Raw genomic sequence first — 19,924 nt, forward strand, 5'->3', positions numbered from 1 at the left:
GACGCTCATTCCGGCTGGAGTGCACCAGGAGGCATGGCCATGTCGGGGATCACCTGGAGCCACACGTGTGACACCCCTGCCTGCACATCCCTGGGCGTTGGAAGCACGCGGTCCCTGAGAGCTGAAGATCGGCTCACTGGGTGCCCGAGCCCTGCAGAGCCCCGGCCCAGCCCGAGAGAGGGTCTTGGCCCCCTTGGCTGGGATCACCGTGTCCTCAGTGGGAAATAACACGCCCGTTGAGGGCACAGATGGGCCCTGGCTTCTCAGCAGAGAAGAGAGGAGGGCTCCTTGCTCCCAGTGTCCCCGTGTGAAACCCAGGGAGGGGGGCCCGGGCCAGGCACACGGGAGGGGGCCGCACGGCACAGGCCAAGGGGGTGGGAGAGCCGCTGTCTGGCGGAGGGGGTTGGGGACCGGGAGGGGAGATGGCACCAGGGCCTCTCTCCCCTCCCCCCGCTCCCCGCAGGACAGCTGCCTGCTTCCCCTCCCTCTGTCCCTCACCTGCAGCCCGTGCTTCTCCAGCAGCGGACGAGCAGCTGTTCCGCTCGGTCGAGGGCCAGGCCGCCTCTGACGAGGAGGACGACAGTGGGAAGTGGCAGGAGACGCGGCGGCCACCGGCTGAGGTCAAGGCCCTGCTGGCCGGCCTCTCCAGCTGCGGCAGCGGGTGCGTATGCTGGTGAGGACGGCCAGGACCGGGCGCCGGGGGGCCGGGCTCTCCCAGTCGTCCTGGAAGCGCAGGGCGGCCCCTCCATGCAGTGACAGACCCTGATTCACGTCCAGCCTGGGTCACCTCCCTGCCCTCTGACGCTCTGTCCCCACATCTGTTGGGGGAGGGGAGAAGACGGCCCCCGGCATGGGTGAGGGTGAAATGAGACGAGCCAAGGCACAGTTCCTGGTGGTTTAATTCCCACTGATTCTCACTGCCTTGGCCGCGGTCCCAGGACCTGCCCCGAAGCTCCAGTAGGACCCTCAACACATCGGTCCCTTTCCTAACCCACTGCTCCTGACACCTGGGGCGCTCCGGCCAAGTCGCCCAACTTCTGAGCCTCATTCTTCCTGTCTCTCAGATGGGACAGTAACACCTGTCGGGCAGAGGTTTTGTGAGGATTCTCCATGGAGGATGTAAAATGCCCCACGGGTGCCCGATCCCAGCAGGTACTCCACCGGGGGGCGGCCTTGACTTTTTTAATTACATTGTAAAGTTCAGTTGATTTTCCAGGGTCATTGTTATCACCAACCCTTTAAGTCAACAAACATATACTAAGCACCTACTCTGTGCCAAACAAATTTGGGGGCACCAGGAAAACAGCACTAACCAACACAGGCCCTCTGCCCTGGAGCCTCTGTTCCAGTGAGTGGTGACAGGTGTGAGGGAGAGGCGGGGCAGGGGCAGGACATGCTGCGAGGGCCTCTGAGAAGGTGCTGTTTGAGCAGAGCCCTGAAGGAAATGAGGGAAAAGCATTCCAGGCAGAGGGAACAGCAAGTGCAAAGGCCCAGAGGCATGTAGGAGGGGCCGTAAGGAGCCTGCGGTGGCTGGAGTAGAATGAGTGAAGGTGGGTGGGAGGGAGGTCGGGAGGTCACGGGGCAGAGTGGGCGAGGCCTCTGGCTTTTGCTCTGATGAGATGAGGGGCCGCGGGGGTGGGTGAGCAGGGGGTGCCATAGCCCCGCTTAGCTTTCAGGGGAGACAGCCTTGGTAATAACACCCCCCCTCCCAGGCTGGAGCAGAGTTTGGAAAGCAGCTCCCTCAGTGCTGGCACTCTCCTTCGCTGCAGGTGTGATGACCAGACAGCCAAGAAGCTCATGACCTACTTCACCCGCTTTGGCAGTGCCGACCATGCCTGTGCCCTGGGGGAGCTGGAGCAGCTGGGGACCCAGGGCTGCAGTGGGAAGACCCTGGGGACACCAGGGGAGGAGGTCAGCTGAGTCCCACAGGCTGAGAGCTGGACCAATGCTAGAGTCTCTCACAGGCAGAAGAACTGAGGGATCTCAGCCAAGGGCTATGCCCCATTCACAGATGCGTAAACCAAGACTCAGAGAGAAGATGATTTAGATCTAGTGAAGAATATTTTGGTTGCAAGTTAAAGGATACATCTCAGATTAGCTCGAGTGAAAAACAGGAATTTATTAGAATATGGAGCTGGGAGAACAGTTTCAAAAGAACAGCTAAGATGAGCTTCAGGCACTTCAGCTTCCTAAGATGGATCCAGGGACTCAGATTGCCTCCACCTATCTGCTCTGTATTTTTCTGGGTGCTGACCTCACTTTCCCCTACTTCAGAGGGGCTTGCTCCATGTGGCGGAGAAAGGGAAGGTAGGACCACAGGCAGCTCTAGGCTCCCATCAGCCCACTGAAGAAACCCCAGGGGAACAATAATAGCCCAGTACATTAAATCCCAGGGAAGAACTCCAATGGTCCAGGCTCAGTCATGTGCCCATGCCAGGGCCAATCCCTGTGGTAGGCGGGCAGGGTCCCATGACTGGCAGGTCCATCAAAGTCAGATGAAATGGAAGAGGGACACTTCCCTCAAGGAAAGTTAGTGAGTTTGTTGTGGAGGAGGAGGGTGGCGCTGGGCAACACCAAGAGAGGTGTCTGTCTCCATCTCAACAAGAACACTTAGCATTTTTTTGCTCATCTGTCTACACCATGGCAACTTCCCTGTTCCATAGTAATCAAACATGGAATGCTATGGAAAGTTATTATTTCACTAAGCCCTCTAGCACAATGCACGTTTGCAAACTGATTTTGATGAAAGAGTTTTATATTTATATACCTGAAATTCTAAATCCATACTGTTTTGTTTTCTTTTGTTTTTTAAACATATCTGTGATCTGATACAGTTCCAAAGGGCATAGCGACCACTCCTTTCTAATTAAATCTCAAACAGGCGGCTGGGGAGCTCAGTTCCTGAGAGCCACAGACCATGTTCCCAGGCCTCCAATCTCCTGCCTGAAGCTGAGCGTCCAATGGCACCATGCCTTCGGCTGTTTCTCTTTCCCTCCATCGGTGCTAAGAGAGGGGGCTGCCTCACTCCTGCCATCCCTGCTTTAGAAGGCAGGTGGCCATGCAACATTTTGCGACCTCCCACCATCCACCCCCTGGTATTTGGATGGGATCAACAGCGTCAGTGCTCCCTGGCCAGGGGTGGGCCAGCGACTGTGGCTGGGCCGGTGGGGCCCCTCTCCTGGGGCTCTCTGTCCCGAGGCGGGGGTGGGGGGGAGTGGCTGGAGAGTGTTTTCAGCTGCAGCACCCGGACAAGAGGCTCGAGATGTTTCTCTGCCTCGTCCTGAGGTTCTCCAGCTTCCAGTCTGTTCTGGGAGCAAGGCACTAGCCTGCCAGTGAATTCCCCTTCTGTTCAAACTAGCCAGATCGGTTTTTGTTGCTTGCAGCCAAAAAACTTCAAAAAGAAAAAGCAGATGGATAGAGAAGAGAAAGGAGGATGGAGTCCTTCCACCAGAAAAGGAAGGATGTGTATTCTTACATCAGCCTGACTCACTGTGTGGCCTTAGGCCCGGCATCCAGCTTCTCTGGGCCTCGGTGCCATCCCTGGGGAGACAGTGGGGCTTCTATCTGCCTGGCCACCTGGCAGGCTTGGGGGGGCCAGATGAGATGACCTCTGTGAAAGGGTCAAGGCAGGCCATGGGCCCCGCCTGGGGATGGTGCTGTGAGTATGGGGCGGAGGGCAGCAGGGCGGGCGCTGAGCCCGTTGGTCCCCACAGGCGGAGCTGCAGCAGAAGGTCAATGAGAACGAGCACCTGAGGCTGGAGCTGCAGATGGTGGAGACAGAGCGGGTGCGGCTGTCCCTGCTGGAGGAGAAGCTGGAGGATGTGCTGCAGCTCCTGCGGAGGCTCCGGGACCTGGTAGGCTCACGGGAGCTGGCACAGCCAGGGCAGGGGAGGAGCTCGGGGTGCGGGGCTGGGGAGCCCGGCCTGTGTCGGGGACTGCCTCTGAGCTCTCCCCACGTGGGCAGGTGTCACCTCTACTTCCAGATGTAGAAAGAGCTCAGGGAAGCTAATCGAAAAAAAGGGGAGGCTCTCTAATTCATTTTATGAAGTTAATATAACTTTGATCTCAAACCCAGAGAACAATAAATATAATAAGAAAGGAAAATGATAAGCTACTGTCGTATTTAAATATGGATGCAAAAATATTAAATAGCATATTAGCAAACCAAATCTGGCAGTGTTTAAAGAAATGCAATATGACTAAGTTGGATTTATCCCAGGAATTCAAAGATGATTCAAGATCAAACATCTATTAACACAGTACACCACAGTGCAGATTAAAAGGAGAAAAACCACGTGTTCATCTCAATAGGTGAACAGTCAGTAACAGCTCCTCTTATTATAAAACCTCTTGGCAAGTTAAGAACAGGAGGGATCGTCCTTAATCAGATTAGGAGTCTCAGCCAACTGCCTCTCACAAACCTCACACTTCTTAGTGAAATGTTAGAAGGAATCCTTCTAAAAATCAGAATCAAGACAAGCATGCCTGTCATCACTGCTTGTGCCACGTAGAGGTTCTAGCCAATGCAGTAAGACAAGAAAAAGAAAGGATGTGGGCTTCCCTGGGGGTGCAGGGGTTAAGAATCCGCCTGCCCATGCAGAGGCCACGGGTTCGAGGCCTGGTCCGGGAAGATCCCACATGCCGCGGAGCAACTACGCCCGTGCACCACAACTACTGGGCCTGCACTCTAGAGCCTGCAAGCCACAACTACTAAGCCCACATGCCGCAATTACTGAAGCCCACGCACTAGAGCCCACGCACCGCAACGAAGACCAGCCCCCGCTCACCACAACTAGAGAAAGCCCACACAAAGCAACGAAGACCCGACGCAGCCAAAAATAAATAAATAAATAAATAAATAAAAAGAAAAAGGAAGGATGTAAGGACCGGAAAGGAAGAAACAAAGTGATTAGTAATTATGTATCACATTTATCCACATAGAATACCGAAAAGAATCTAAAGGCAAATTATTGTGGTTCTTTGGCAAGGTGCCCAATTTTTAAAAAAATCATAACACAGAAATCAATATTTCTAAATAGCATCAGCAAACCATTTAAAAATTTTTCTTAAGAGACACTAACTTAGCCAGGATTCCACAGCCACTATGAGATGGAAGTAGGATGTGAACACAGGTCTTCAGGGTTTGAAGTGGGCTCTGCCTGCGCTTCAGGCTGCCCAGGATGTAGGGCTACCGAGGCCCAGCCTGATGTGACACAGCCTGGCAGAGTGGCAAGTGGCAGCCCCGCACCTGTGGGCTGTGAGGGTAGTGGTTCCCAGCACAGCTCTGGGCCATGGAAACTGAGGGTAAATGGTGGTCCTTCCATCTCCCAGCTGGGTGGCTTTGGGCAGATTTCTCATTTTCTCAGCATTGCTTTTTTTTTTTTTTAATTTTTAAAATATTTATTTATTTATTTTTGGCTGCGTTGGGTCTTCGTTTCTACACGTGGGCTTTCTCTAGTTGCGGCAAGCGGGGGCTACTCTTTGTTGTGGTGCACGGGCTTCTCACTGTGGTGGCTTCTCTAGTTGTGGAGCACGGGCTCTAGGCACATGGGCTCAGCAGTTGTGGCTCACGGGCTCTAGAGCGCAGGCTCAGTAGTTGTGGCGCACGGGCTTAGTTGCTCCGTGGCGTGTGGGATCTTCCCGGACCAGAGCTTGAACCCGTGTCCCCTGCATTGGCAGGCGGATTCTTAACCACTGTGCCACCAGGGAAGTCCCCAGAATTGCTTTTTTCACTGCTTAAAATGAGAATAAAATAAGCTCTTTCAAGGATTAAAGGAGCTGATGCATCATCTCTGTTCACAGTCATCTCCCAAGTGCCTACTTGGGCACAAGGACAGTAATCTGTAAGCACGTGATCTTTGAAGAAATGGGTCCTGTATGCTGCTCTATCACCCACCTAGAGTCTGGGCAGTGTGGCCACCCTAGGGGTGGGGGCCAGGGAGGGACCATGGGCAGGGGTACTCCATCTGCCACAGGGAGCCACAAAGAAGCTCTCAAGGGCCACCAAGTGCCACCCGCCCTCCATTTCTTTTTAAGAACATATCGAAAAGAGCCCTGGGGAAGATTTTGCTGAGCACACTGGACGCTTGCAGGGACCCTGCACGTGGTAGGTGAGCCCCCTGACCCCATCTTCCAGAGCCTGGCCGCAGCTGGAGGGCATCCTGACCTAGCACCTCTGTCCTAAGTGTCTGGGCTGCAAAATGCCACCTCATTCCTGCCCTGCCCACCTGCAAAGGGTACGTTCAGGAACAGGCTTCGGGAAGCTGAAGGTGCTATTTGACAAGAGCAGGGAGCAGACACCCCAGGGAAAAGGCCAAACAGAAGCCAGTGTGGCCAGACCCCGAGGGAGCCAGGCAGTTCCCTGTGGGCAGTTTAGACTCGCCCACAGTCCTGGGCTTACTGCGGAGGAAGGGTTGTTGTCATACCCATTCCACAGGTGGGAAGATGGAGGCACAGAGAGGCCAAGGGCCAGCTGTGCCAAGACCTCAGTTCTCTCCGTTAAGTACTAGGCCACGTGGCCCCGTTGTTTACACAAAGTTCAGGGCAGCAGAATTTCATCAGTGCCAGCTTGTGCCCGATGAAATCAGGAGGAGCAAGGCCGGCTCCTGCCTGACAGGGCCTCACAGGCTGACGGGGAGACAGACTGGTGATGAGCATTTGCTCGCTGGCCTCACTGGGCACCGCTGGGCAGGGGTCAGGTATGTCCAGTGCCCTGAATGGTCCCTGGCACCAAGGAGGAGGTCAGAAACTGTGCATTAGAAGGTCCCTTCCCCAGGGTCCTCAGTGGGAGAGGAGCAAGAGGGGGGCACAGCTGAACAGGGCTGGGGAGGGCCCAGGGAGGAGGGGGAGCAGCTCTGTGGGCCAGAGGGAGCAGACTGACCCGCCCTGCTGCCCACTCTTTCTTTCCAGAGGGGACGTCTGGCCCCTCAGCCATGCTGGATGCCCTGCACCGAGCTTTGGCTGGCTGTGAGCTCCTGCGTAGAGAGCCCTCGGCACCAGCCTCTGCAGCTCCAGCACTCAGCAACTCCCTCCTCATCTCCTGCTGAGGTTGCTAGCCCAGCCTGTGGGCCCCCTGGGCAGCCTGGCCACCGTCAGACCAGCCTCGAGGAACAGCCTGGCCACCATCACATCCTCAGAACCCTGGAGGTGCAGGCTCCTTCTGAGACTGGCCCAAGTTCAGAGCCCGACAGCCATCCCTTCCTTGGGTTCCTCCCAGATTCCCTTGCAGCCCCTGCATTCCTGCTGCCAGGGTCCACACTGCCCTACGGTTGCTGGATCAGCCTGTACCTGCTGCAGTCTCCCTTGCCCTTGGAGTGGAGCTGCACACTCTTCTGCCCGGTCCAGTCCAGAATCCCTTCCCTGGGCTCCCAGGGTCTCCTCCCCTTCCTCCCCACAGCATGCCTGCCGCAGGGACTCTGTGTCCCCCGGTCCACCGGGGAAACTACTCATGCCTCAGGAATTGTGGAAGGCCAGGCAGGGCTGGGGGAACTCCAAGCGGGGCAGCGTGATCACGGCAGGCTTCCTGGTGGAGCTGGCCTTGAACTAGCTCTAGAAGAGGGATAGGATTTAGATAGGCAGAGAGGAGGGGAGGGCATTTCATGTGAGGTAACAGCGAGAGCAAAAGTGTGGTGCCAGAAAGGGCCCCCATTAGTACAGAACCCAGAGCCCCTCTTTCCTGAGCACACAGTAGGTACCAGGCCTCATGGGGTCACAGGAAGGAGGAGGACAAGCTGCCTGGTCTCATCTACCTTAAACTCTCGTAGGGGAGACAGATACGTTGCCAAGTATTGCAACGCGGGTGAAATCCGGGCTACCCTGAGGTAGAAGAGAGGGTTCTTAATTAAAACTGCAAACCCCAAAGCCATGTAAGAATGTGAAGGCATATGTGAATATACGAAAATTAAAATTTTTGTGTATACAAAAAACTCCACAAATAAAGTCAATTATCAAAGGTAATGGTTTGATAATATTTTTATTAAAAAAAAAAAGAGAGGGTTCTGAGAGCTCAGCTGAGAGGGATCAGTTCGAGCCAAGGAGAATGAAGCAGGAGAGACAGCAGGACGAGGGCAGATGTCTGGCAGGGACGGGGGCGCCTGGCAGGACGAGGGCAGATGCCTGGCAGGGACGGGGGCGCCTGGCAGGGACGGGGCAGGTCAGGGGGGCCTTGATGACAGACGAGGGTTTAGGACTCCATCCCCCAGGCAATGGGGGCCCTGGAGGGTTCAGACCTGCCTCCCAGAGGGTGGAGCAGAGGGGAGGAGACAGGAGGCTACAAGACTCTGGGAGCAAGGGGTCGCCAGGGGGCTGGAGCAGAGTCATGGGGACACAGAAGGGGAACCGTGGGGGAGGGAGATCAGGGGAGCCCGGGACCAGCAGGCACTCCCGGGCAGGAGCCACAGGGAGGGCTGGAGGACAAAGCCCAGCCTCGTGTCTTGTATGAAACCTCATCTCATTGGAGGCAAGTTTATAATGTGGACTAGGATGTAGAGGTGCCCAGAGAGGCTGGATGAGCTACCCAGCATCACACAGCAAATCAGCATCCAAGACTGGACTGAGGCCTGTTTTCTAACCTCATATCTCACACAATTCCTACCACTTCCAGCTGTCTCTGGCTAGGAAACCCCAGGCTTGGGGTCTGGATTAGTTATGGTACAGGCTAAACCACCCTGATAAAAGAGATCCCGATATACTCTGGGTCAAACAGGATAGAACTCTCTCTCCTGTAACAGTCCAGAGGTGAGTGGTCCTGGTTGACAGAGCAGCTCTGCTCCATGGAGTCACGCAGGGATCAAGGTTCCTTCCACTTTGTTGCTCTGCCTTGCCCTAGGGTGTCATCCTCCTTTGCATGGTGGAAGCCAATTCACCAGCATTTCATCTGCCCTCCACAGGAAGGAGAGAGGAAGGGAAGGGTCAGGCACTCTGGCTCACATCTCCTCTACTCTCATCCCATTGGCCATACCTAGCTGCAAGGGATGCTGGGAAATATCATCTATAGCTGGGAAACCATGTATCCAGCTAATGCTAATATTATTTTTTAAAAAAAGGCAACCAACTGGACAAGGGCCAGCCACGCCCACCAGACCACCCACAGTAGTCAGCCTGCCACAACAGAAGGACCTATGCAGTCCACATAGGGGACACCCTATGGCATACAGCCTGGCTGGAGGAGAGTGCACTGCTGGGACACATAGGACATCTCCTACAAAAGGCCGCTTCTCCAAAGCTGGGTAATGTAACCAACCTACCAGATACATAGAAATAAAAATAGCAAATTAGGCAAAATGAGGTGACAGAGGAATGTGTTCCAAATGAAGGAATAACATAAAACCCCAGAAGAGTTAAGTGAAGCGGAGATAGGCAATCCCCCCAAGAAAGAGTTCAAGGTAATGATCATAAAGATAATCAAAGAACTCAGGAGAAAAATAGATGAACAGAGTGAGAAGTCAGAAGTTTTTAATAAAGAGTTAGAAAATACAAAGAACCACCAAACAGAGATGAAGAATACAATAACTGAAATGAAAAACATACAGCAGAAGGAATCAGCAGTAGATTATATGATACAGAGGAACAGATCAGCGAATTGGAAGACAGTAGTGGAAATCACTGAAGCTGAAGAGAAAAAAGAACAGAAATGAAAACGGTTTAAGAGATCTCTGGGATAACATCAAGTGTACTCACATTAGCATTATAGGGGTCCTAGAAGGAAAAGAGAAAGAAAAAGGGACAGAGAATTTATTTGAAGACATTGTAGCTGAAAACTTCCCTAACCTGGAAAAGGAAACAGACATTCAGGTCCAGGAATCACAGAGAATCCCAACAAGAGCAATCCCAAAAAGGACCACACCAAGACATATTCTAATTGAAATGGCAAAAATTAAAGATAAAGAGAGAACATTAAAAACAGCAAGAAAAAACAACAAGTTACATACAAGGGAACTCCCATAAGGCTATCAGCTGACTTTTCAGCAGAAACTCTGCAGGCCAGAAGGGAGTGGCACAATATATTTAAAGTGATGAAAGGGAAAAACCTACACTCAAGAATAATTTACCGACATCCACAGAAAGATAGACAAGATGAAAAGGCAGAGGGCTATATACCAAATGAAGGAACAAGATAAAACCCCAGAAAAACAACTAAATGAAGTGGAGATAGGCAGCCTTCCAGAAAAAGAATTCAGAATAATGATAGGGAAGATGATCCAGGGACCTCGGAAAAAGAATGGAGGCAAAGATCGAGAAGATGCAAGAAATGATTAACAAAGACCTAGAAGAATTAAAGAACAAACAAACAGAGATGACCAATACAATAACTGAAATGAAAACTACACTAGAAGGAATCAACAGCAGAATAACTGAGGCAGAAGAACGGATAGGTGACCTGGAAGACAGAATGGTGGAATTCACTGCTGCGGAACAGACTAAAGAAAAAAGAATGAAAAGAAATGAAGACAGCCTAAGAGACCTCTGGGACAACATTAACTGCAACAACATTCGCATTATAGGGGTCCCAGAAGGAGAAGAGAGAGAGAAAGGACCAGAGAAAATATTTGAAGACATTATAGTCGAAAACTTCCCTAACATGGGAAAGGAAATAGCCACCCAAGTCCAGGAAGCGCAGAGAGTCCCATACAGGATAAACCCAAGGAGAAACACGTCGAGACACATAGTAATCAAATTGGCAAAAATTAAAGACAAAGAAAAATTATTGAAAGCAACAAGGGAAAAACGACAAATAACATACAAGGGAACTCCCATAAGGTTAACAGCTGATTTCTCAGCAGAAACTCTACAAACCAGAAGGGAGTGGCATGACATATTTAAAGTGATGAAAGGGAAGAACCTACAACCAAGATTACTCTACCCGGCAAGGATCTCATTTAAATTTGATGGAGAAATCAAAAGCTTTACAGACAAGCAAAAGCTAAGAGAATTCAGCACGACCAAACCAGCTCTACAACAAGTGCTAAAGGAACTTCTCTAAGTGAGAAACACAAGAGAAGAAAAGGACCCACAAAAACAAACCCAAAACAATTAAGCAAATGGTCATAGGAACATACATATCGATAATTACCTTAAACGTGAATGGATTAAATGCTCCAACCAAAAGACACAGGCTTGCTGAATGGATACAAAAACAAGACCCATATATATGCTGTCTACAAAAGACCCACTTCAGACCTAGGGACACATATAGACTGAAAGTGAGGGGATGGAAAAAGATATTCCATGCAAATGGAAATCAAAAGAAAGCTGGAGTAGCAATACTCAGATCAGATAAAATAGACTTTAAAATAAAGAATGTTACAAGAGACAAGGAAGGACACTACATAATGATCAAGGGATCAATCCAAGAAGAAGATATAACAATTATAAATATATATGCACCCAACATAGCAGAACCTCAATACATAAGGCAACTGCTAACAGCTATAAAAGAGGAAATCAACAGTAACACAATAATAGTGGGGGACCTTAACACCTCACTTACACCAATGGACAGATCATCCAAAATGAAAATAAATAAGGAAACACAAGCTTTAAATGACACAATAGACCAGATAGATTTAATTGATATTTATAGGACATTCCATCCAAAAACAGCAGATTACACTTTCTTCTCAAGTGCGCACGGAACGTTCTCCAGGATAAATCACATCTTGGGTCACAAATCAAGCCTCAGTAAATTTAAGAAAACTGAAAACATATCAAGCATCTTTTCTGACCACAACGCTATGAGATTAGAAATGAATTACAGGGAAAAAAACGTAGAAAACATAAACACATGGAGGCTAAAAAATACGTTACTAAATAACCAAGAGATCACTGAAGAAATCAAAGAGGAAATCAAAAAATACCTAGAGACAAATGACAATGAAAACACGACGATCCAAAACCTATGGGATGCAGCAAAAGTGGTTCTAAGAGGGAAGTTTATAGCTATACAAGCCTACCTAAAGAAACAAGAAAAATCTCAAGTAAACAATCTAACCTTACATCTAAAGGAACTACAGAAAGAAGAATAAACAAAATCCAAAGTTAGCAGAAGGAAAGAAATCATAAAGATCAGAGCGGAAATAAATGAAATAGAAACAAAGAAAACAACTGCAAAGACCAATAAAAGTACAAGCTGGTTCTTGGAGAAGATAAACAAAATTGATAAACCATTAGCCAGACTCATCAAGAAAAAGAGGGAGAGGACTCAAATCAATAAAATTAGAAATGAAAAAGGAGAAGTTACAACAGACACGGCAGAAATACAAAGCATCTTAAGAGACTACTACAGGCAACTCTATGCCAATAAAATGGACAACTTGGAAGAAATGGACAAATTCTTAGAAAGGTATAACCTTCCAAGACTGAACCAGGAAGAAATAGAAAATACGAGCAGACCAATCACAAGTAATGAAATTGAAACTGTGATTAAAAATCTTCCAACAAACAAAAGTCCAGGACCAGATGGCTTCACAGGTGAATTCTATCAAACATTTAGAGAAGAGCTAACACCCATCCTTCTCAAACTCTTCCAAAAAATTGCAGAGGAAGGAATACTCCCAAACTCATTCTATGAGGCCACCATCACCCTGATACCAGAACCAAAGATACTACAAAAAAAGAAAATTACAGACCAATATCACTGATGAATATAGATGCAAAAATCCTCAACAAAATACTAGCAAACAGAATCCAACAACACATTAAAAGGATCATACACCACGATCAAGTGGGATTTATCCCAGGGATGCAAGGATTCTTCAATATATGCAAATCAATCAATGTGATACACCATATTAACAAATTGAAGAATAAAAATCATATGATCATCTCAATAGATGCAGAAAAAGCTTTTGACAAAATTCAACACCCATTTATGATAAAAACTCCAGAAAGTGGGCATAGAGGGAACCTACCTCAACATAATAAAGGCCATATACGACAAACCCACAGCAAACATCATTCTCAATGGCAAAAAACTGAAAGCATTTCCTCTAAGATCAAGAATGAGACAAGGATGTCCACTCTCACCACTATTATTCAACATAGTTTTGGAAGTCCTAGCCATGGCAATCAGAGAAGAAAAAGAAATAAAAGGAATACAAATTGGAAAAGAAGAAGTAAAACTGTCACTGTTTGCAGATGACATGATACTATACATAGAGAATCCTAAAGATGCCACCAGAAAACTACTAGAGCTAATCAATGAATTTGGTAAAGTTGCAGGATACAAAATTAATGCACAGAAATCTCTTGCATTCCTAGACACTAATGATGAAAAATCTGAAAGAGAAATTATGGAAACACTCCCATTTACCACTGCCACAAAAAGAATAAAATACCTAGGAATAAACCTACCTAGGGAGACAAAAGACCTGTATGCAGAAAACTATAAGACACTGATGAAAGAAATTAAAGATGATACCAACAGATGGAGAGACATACCATGTTCTTGGATTGGAAGAATCAATATTGTGAAACTGACTATACTACCCAAAGCAATCTACAGATCCAATGCAATCCCTATCAAATTACCAATGGCATTTTTTACGGAACTAGAACAAATCATCTTAAAATTTGTATGGAGACACAAAAGACCCCGAATAGCCAAAGCAGTCTTGAGGGGAAAAAATGGAGCTGGAGGAATCAGACTCCCTGACTTCAGACTATACTACAAAGCTACAGTAATCAAGACAATATGGTACTGGCACAAAACCAGAAACATAGATCAATGGAACAAGATAGAAAGCCCAGAGATAAACCCACACACCTATAGTCAACTAACCTATGACAAAGGAGGCAAAGATATACAATGGAGAAAAGACAGTCTCTTCAATAAGTGGTGCTGGGAAAACTGGACAGCTACATGTAAAAGAATGAAATTAGAACACTCCCTAACACCATACACAAAAATAAACTCAAAATGGATTCGAGACCTAAATGTAAGACCGGACACTATAAAACTCTTAGAGGAAAACATAGGAAGAACGCTCTTTGACATAAATCACAGCAAGATCTTTTTTGATCCACCTCCTAGAGTAATGAAAATAAAAATAAAAATAAACAAATGGGACCTAATGAAACTTCAAAGCTTTTGCACAGCAAAGGAAACCATTAACAAGATGAAACGACAACCCTCAGAATGGGAGAAAATATTTGCAAATGAATCAACGGACAAAGGATTAATCTCCAAAATACATAAACAGCTCATTCAGCTTAATATTAAAGAAACAAACAACCCAATCCAAAAATGGGCAGAAGACCTAAATAGACATTTCTCCAAAGAAGACATACAGATGGCCAAGAAGCACATGAAAAGATGCTCAACATCACTAATTATTAGAGAAATGCAAATCAAAACTACAGTGAGGTATCACCTCACACCAGTTAGAATGGGCATCATCAGAAAATCTACAAACAACAAATGCTGGAGAGGGTGTGGAGAAAAGGGAACCCTCTTGCACTGTTGGTGGGAATGTAAATTGACATAGCCACTATGGAGAACAGTATGGAGGTTCCTTAAAAAACTAAAAATAGAATTACCATATGATCCAGCAATCCCACTACTGGGCATATACCCAGAGAAAACCATAATTCAAAAAGACACATGCACCCCAATGTTCATTGCAGCACTATTTACAATAGCCAGGTCATGGAAGCAACCTAAATGCCCATCGACAGACGAATGGATAAAGAAGTTGTAGTACATATATACAATGGAATATTACTCAGCCATAAAAAGGAACGAAATTGAGTCATTTGTTGAGACGTGAACACATTCCATGCAAATGGAAATCAAAAGAAAGTTGGGATAGCAATACTTACATCAGACAAAATAGATTTTAAAACAAAGACTTCAAGAAGAGACAAAAAAGGACATTACATAATGATCAAGGGATCAATCCGAGAAGATATAACAACTGTAAATATGCACCCAACATAGGGGTGCCTAAATACATAAAGCAAATATTAACAGACATAAACAGAGAAATTGACAGTAACAGAATAATAGTAGGGAATTTTAACACCCCACTTACATCGATGGACAGATCATCCAGACAGAAAAAAATCAATAAGGAAACACTAGCCTTAAATAACACATTAGAACAGATGGACTTAAGAGAATGTGTAGATCATTCCATACAAAAACAGCAGAATATACTTCTTATCAAGTGCACATAGAACATTCTCCCTGATAGATTACTTGCTAGGCCACAAAACAAACCTCATCAAATTTAAAAAACCTGAAGTTGTATCACACATCTTTTCTGACCACAAAAGCTAAGAAATCAACTACAAGGGAAAAAACAGCAAAAAAACATGAACATGTAGAGGCTAAACAATATGCTACTAAACAACCAATGAATCACTGAAAAAAAAAAAAGTCAAAGAGGAAATAAAAAATACTTGGAGACAAATGAAAACACAGTGATTCCCCCCCACACACAAAATCTATGGAACTCCAATAAAGATGTTAAAAAAAAAAACTATGGAACACAGCAAAAGCAATTCAGAGAGGGAAGTTTATAGCGATACAAGCCTATCTTAGAAAAGAAAAATCTCAAACCAACCATCCTAACTTTATACCTAGAGGAACTAGAAAAAGGAGAACAAAACCTAAAGTTAGCTCGCCTCTCCTCTCCCGGCCGCAGCCCGGGGGACCGGAGCAAGCAGCGGGCACCATGTTCCGACGCAAGCTGACGGCCCTCAACTACCACAACCCTGCCGGCTTCAACTGCAAAGATGAAACAGAACTTAGAAACTTTATTGTTTGGCTCGAAGACCAGAAAATCAGACACTACAAGATTGAAGACAGAGGTAATTTAAGAAACATCCACAGCAGTGACTGGCCCAAGTTCTTTGAAAAGTATCTCAGAGATGTTAACTGTCCTTTCAAGATTCAAGATCGACCAGAAGCAATCGACTGGCTTCTTGGTTTAGCTGTTAGACTTGAATATGGAGATAATGCTGAAAAATACAAGGACTTGGTACCTGATAATACAAAAAACGCTAACAATGCAGCTAAAAATGCAGAGCCATTGATCAATTTGGATGTAAATAATCCTGATTTTAAGGCTGGTGTAATGGCTTTGGCTAACCTTCTTCAGATTCCGCGTCATGACGATTACCTGGTAATGCTTAAGGCAATTCGCATTTTGGTCCAGGAGCGCCTGACACAGGATGCAGTTGCTAAAGCGAATCAAACGAAAGAGGGCTTGCCTGTTGCTTTAGACAAGCATATTCTTGGTTTTGACACAGGAGATGCAGTTCTTAATGAAGCTGCTCAAATTCTGTGACTGCTGCATATAGAAGAGCTCAGAGAGCTACAGACAAAGATTAATGAAGCCATAGTAGCTGTTCAGGCGATTATTGCTGATCCAAAGACAGACCACAGACTGGGGAAAGTTGGAAGATGAACATTTTAGGATTTCAGCTTCTCACCTACTTAGTACAGTTGGGAACCATGTACACTTTGGCATGTGTTTGGAAATGTCATGTCTTCAAGGGAAGAATTCCAGAAAATTGACTATGTTCTAGAGATTTACCATCACTGCATTTTCTTCAATAAAGTTGGGAAGGTGAAAAAGAAAACCAAAACCTAAAGTTAGAAAGAAATCATAAAGATCAGAGTGGAAATAAGTGAAACTGAGACTGAAAAAAAAATAGAAAAAAATCAATGAAACTAAGAGCTCGTTCTTTGAAAAGATAAATATTGATAAACCTTTAGCCAGACTCATCAAGGAAAAAAGAGGGCCCAAATCAATAAAATCAGAAATGAAAAAGGAGAAGTTACAACCTACACCACAGAAATACAAAGGAGCATAAGATATTACTACAAACAACCATACACCAATAAAATGGACAACCTAGAAAAAAATGCACAAATTCCTAGAAATGTACAACCTCCCAAGGCTGAACCAGGAAGAAATAGAGAAAATGAACAGACAAATTGCCAGTGCTGAAATCTGAAACTGAATCACTAATTAAAAGAAAAAAAAACTCCCAACAAAAGTCCAGAACCAGATGGCTTCACAGGTGAATTCTACCAAACATATAGAGAAGAGTTAAACACCTATCCTTCTCAAACTTTTCTAAAAAATTGCTGAGGAAGGAATGCTTCCAAGTTCACTCTATGAGGCCAGCATCACCCTGATACCAAAACCAGACAAAGATAACCACACACACACACAGAAAAGACAATTATAGGCCAGTATCACTGATGAACATAGATGAAAAAATCCTCAACAAAATATTAGCAAACCAAATCCAACAATACATTAAAAGGATCATACACCATGATCAGGTGGGATTTATCCCAGGGATGTAAGGATATTTCAATATCCACACACAAAAATATCAACGTGATACACCACATTAACAAATTGCAGAATAAAAAAATCATATGATCGGACTTTCCTGGTGGTGCAGTGGTTAAGAATCCGCCTGCCAATGCAGGGGACACGGGTTCGAGCCCTGGTCCGGGAAGATCCCACATGCCGCAGAGCAACTGGGCCTGTGTGCCACAACTGCTGAGCCTGTGCTCTGGAGCCTGCAAGCCACAACTACTGAGCCCATGTGCCACATCTACTGAAGCCTGTGCGCCTAGAGCCCGTGCTCCACAATAAGAGAAACCTGCACACTGCAATGAAGAGTTGCCCCCACTCGCCACAACTAGAGAAAGCCCATGTGCAGCAACGAAGACCCAATGCAGCCAAAATTAATTAATTAATTATTTAAAAATCATACGATCATCTCAATAGATGCAGAAAAAGCTTTTGAGAAAACTCAACATCCTTTTATGATAAAAAAAAAAAAAACTCTCCAGAAAGTGGATATAGAGGGAATATACCTCAACATAATAAAGGCCATATACGATAAGCCCACAGTTAATATACTCAATGGTGAAAAGGTGAAAGCATTTCCTCTAAGATCAGGGATACCCACTCTACCACTTTTAGTTGACATAGTATTGGAAGACCTAGCCACAGCAATCAGACAAGAAAAAGAAATAAAAGGAATCCAAATTGGAAAGGAAGGGTAAAATTGTCACAGTTTGCAGATGACATGATGCTATACACAGAAAATCCTAAAGATGCCACCAAAAAAACTACTAGAGCTCAATGAATTTGGTAAATTCGTAGATACAAAGTTAATGTACAGAAATCTATTACATTTCTATACACTAACAATGAACTATCAGAAAGAGAAATTAAGGAAACAATTCCATTTACAATCACATCAAAAAGAATAAAATAGGGAGTTCGCCGGTGGCCTAGTGGTTAGGATTCTGGGCTTTCACTGCTGTGGCCTGGGTTCAATCCCTGGTTGGGGAACTGAGATCCCACAAGCCACACAGCACAGCAGAAAAAAGAAGAAGAAGAAAACACCTAGGAGTAAATCTAACTAAGGAGGCAAAAAGCCTGTACTCAAAAAACTGTAAGACACTGATGAAAGAAATCAAAGACAACACAAACAGATGGAAAAGGTTTACCGTGTTCATGGTTGGAAGAATATTGTTAAAATGACCATACTACTCAAGGCAATCTACAGATTCAATGCAATCTCTATCAAATTACCAATGGCATTTTTCACAAAACTAGAAAATTACCAATGACATTTTACACAAAACTAGAAAATTTTTTTCATTTGTATGGAAATACAAAAGACCCTGAATAGCAGAAACAATCTTGAGAAAGAACAGAGGAGGAGGTACCATGCTCTGTGATTCAGATTATACTACAAAACTACAGTAATCAAGGCAGTATGGTATTGGTACAAAAACAGACACATAGATCAATGCAACAGAATAGAGAGCCCAGAAATAAACCCACACACCTATGGCCAATTAATCTACAACAATGGAGGCAAGAATTTAGAATGGGGGAAAGAATCTCTTCAATAAGTGGGCTGGGAAAACTGGACAGCTACATGTAAAACAATGAAATTAGAATATTTTCTCACACCATATACAAAAATAAACTCAAAATGGATTAAAGGCTTAAATACAAGTCTGGAACTCCTGGAGGAAAACTCCTAGAGGGATAAAACTCCTAGAGGAAAACACAGGCAGACACTCTGACATAAATCATAGGAATTTTTTGGATCTGTCTCCTAAGGCAAAGGAAAAAACAAAACAAAAATAAACAAATGGAACCTTTGTTTAAAAGGTCAACTTAAAAGCTTTTGCACAGAAAAGAAAACCATCAACAAAATGAAAAGATAACCTACTGAATGGGAGAAAATATTTGCAAGTGATGTAACCATTAAGGTGTTAATATCCAAAATTATGTAAACAGCTCAAACAATTCAAAATTTTTTAAAAACCCAATTTTAAAAATAGGCAGAAGACCTGAATAGACATTTTCCCAAAGACATACAGATGGCCAACAGACATGTGACAAGATGCTCAACACTGCTAATCAGAGAAATGCAAATCAAAACCACAATGAGATAACATCTCACACCTGTTAGAATGGCTACTGTCAAAAAGACCACAAAAAACAAATGTTGGCAAGGATGTGGAGAAAGGGAACCTTTGTACACTGTTGGTGGGAATGTAAATTGGTGCAGCCACTATAGAAAATAGTATGGAGTTTCCTCAAAAAACTAAAACTAGAACTACCACATGATCCAGCAATTCCACTCCTGGGCATATATCTGAAGACAATGAAAACAATAATTTGAAAAGATACATGCACCCCAACATTCATTGCAGCACTATGTACAACAGCCAAGACATGGAAGCAACTTAAGTGCCCATGAACAGCCAACTGGATTAAGATACGCACACACACACACACACACACACACACACACACACACACACACACACACACTGGAATATTACTCCACCATAAAAAAAAGAAACAAAATACTGCGATTTGCAGCAATGTGGATGGACCTAGGGAATATTATGCTTAGTGAAATAAGA

The 19,924-nt window shown here is 45.5% G+C and overlaps 1 protein-coding gene and 1 pseudogene across 4 annotated transcripts in view; both read left to right on the forward strand.

Moving 5' to 3' along the window:
• Positions 1-7,142, forward strand: part of EFCC1 (EF-hand and coiled-coil domain containing 1) — a 35,638-nt gene extending 28,496 nt beyond the window's left edge. Inside the window, exons 4-8 of one of the 3 annotated variants that reach the window (XM_082413979.1) lie at positions 505-661; positions 1,770-1,911; positions 3,714-3,854; positions 6,037-6,106; positions 6,910-7,142. In XM_082413979.1, coding sequence (XP_082270105.1) covers positions 505-661; positions 1,770-1,911; positions 3,714-3,854; positions 6,037-6,106; positions 6,910-7,046 — 647 coding nt within the window. In that variant the 3' untranslated portion in view covers positions 7,047-7,142. The remainder of the gene's footprint in view (positions 1-504; positions 662-1,769; positions 1,912-3,713; positions 3,855-6,036; positions 6,107-6,909) is intronic. The other 2 variants (XM_082413980.1, XM_082413981.1) reach the window with 2 other exon arrangements.
• Positions 7,143-15,604: 8,462 nt separating this feature from the next.
• On the forward strand, positions 15,605-16,590 carry LOC309638540 (RNA transcription, translation and transport factor protein pseudogene; annotated as a pseudogene). The gene has a single exon. The product of its transcript is annotated as an RNA transcription, translation and transport factor protein pseudogene (transcript).
• Positions 16,591-19,924: the final 3,334 nt, after the last annotated feature.

This window comes from Balaenoptera physalus, assembly GCF_965194825.1.
Source record: "Balaenoptera physalus genome assembly, chromosome: 11".
In the NCBI taxonomy this organism is placed as follows: Eukaryota; Metazoa; Chordata; class Mammalia; order Artiodactyla; family Balaenopteridae; genus Balaenoptera; species Balaenoptera physalus.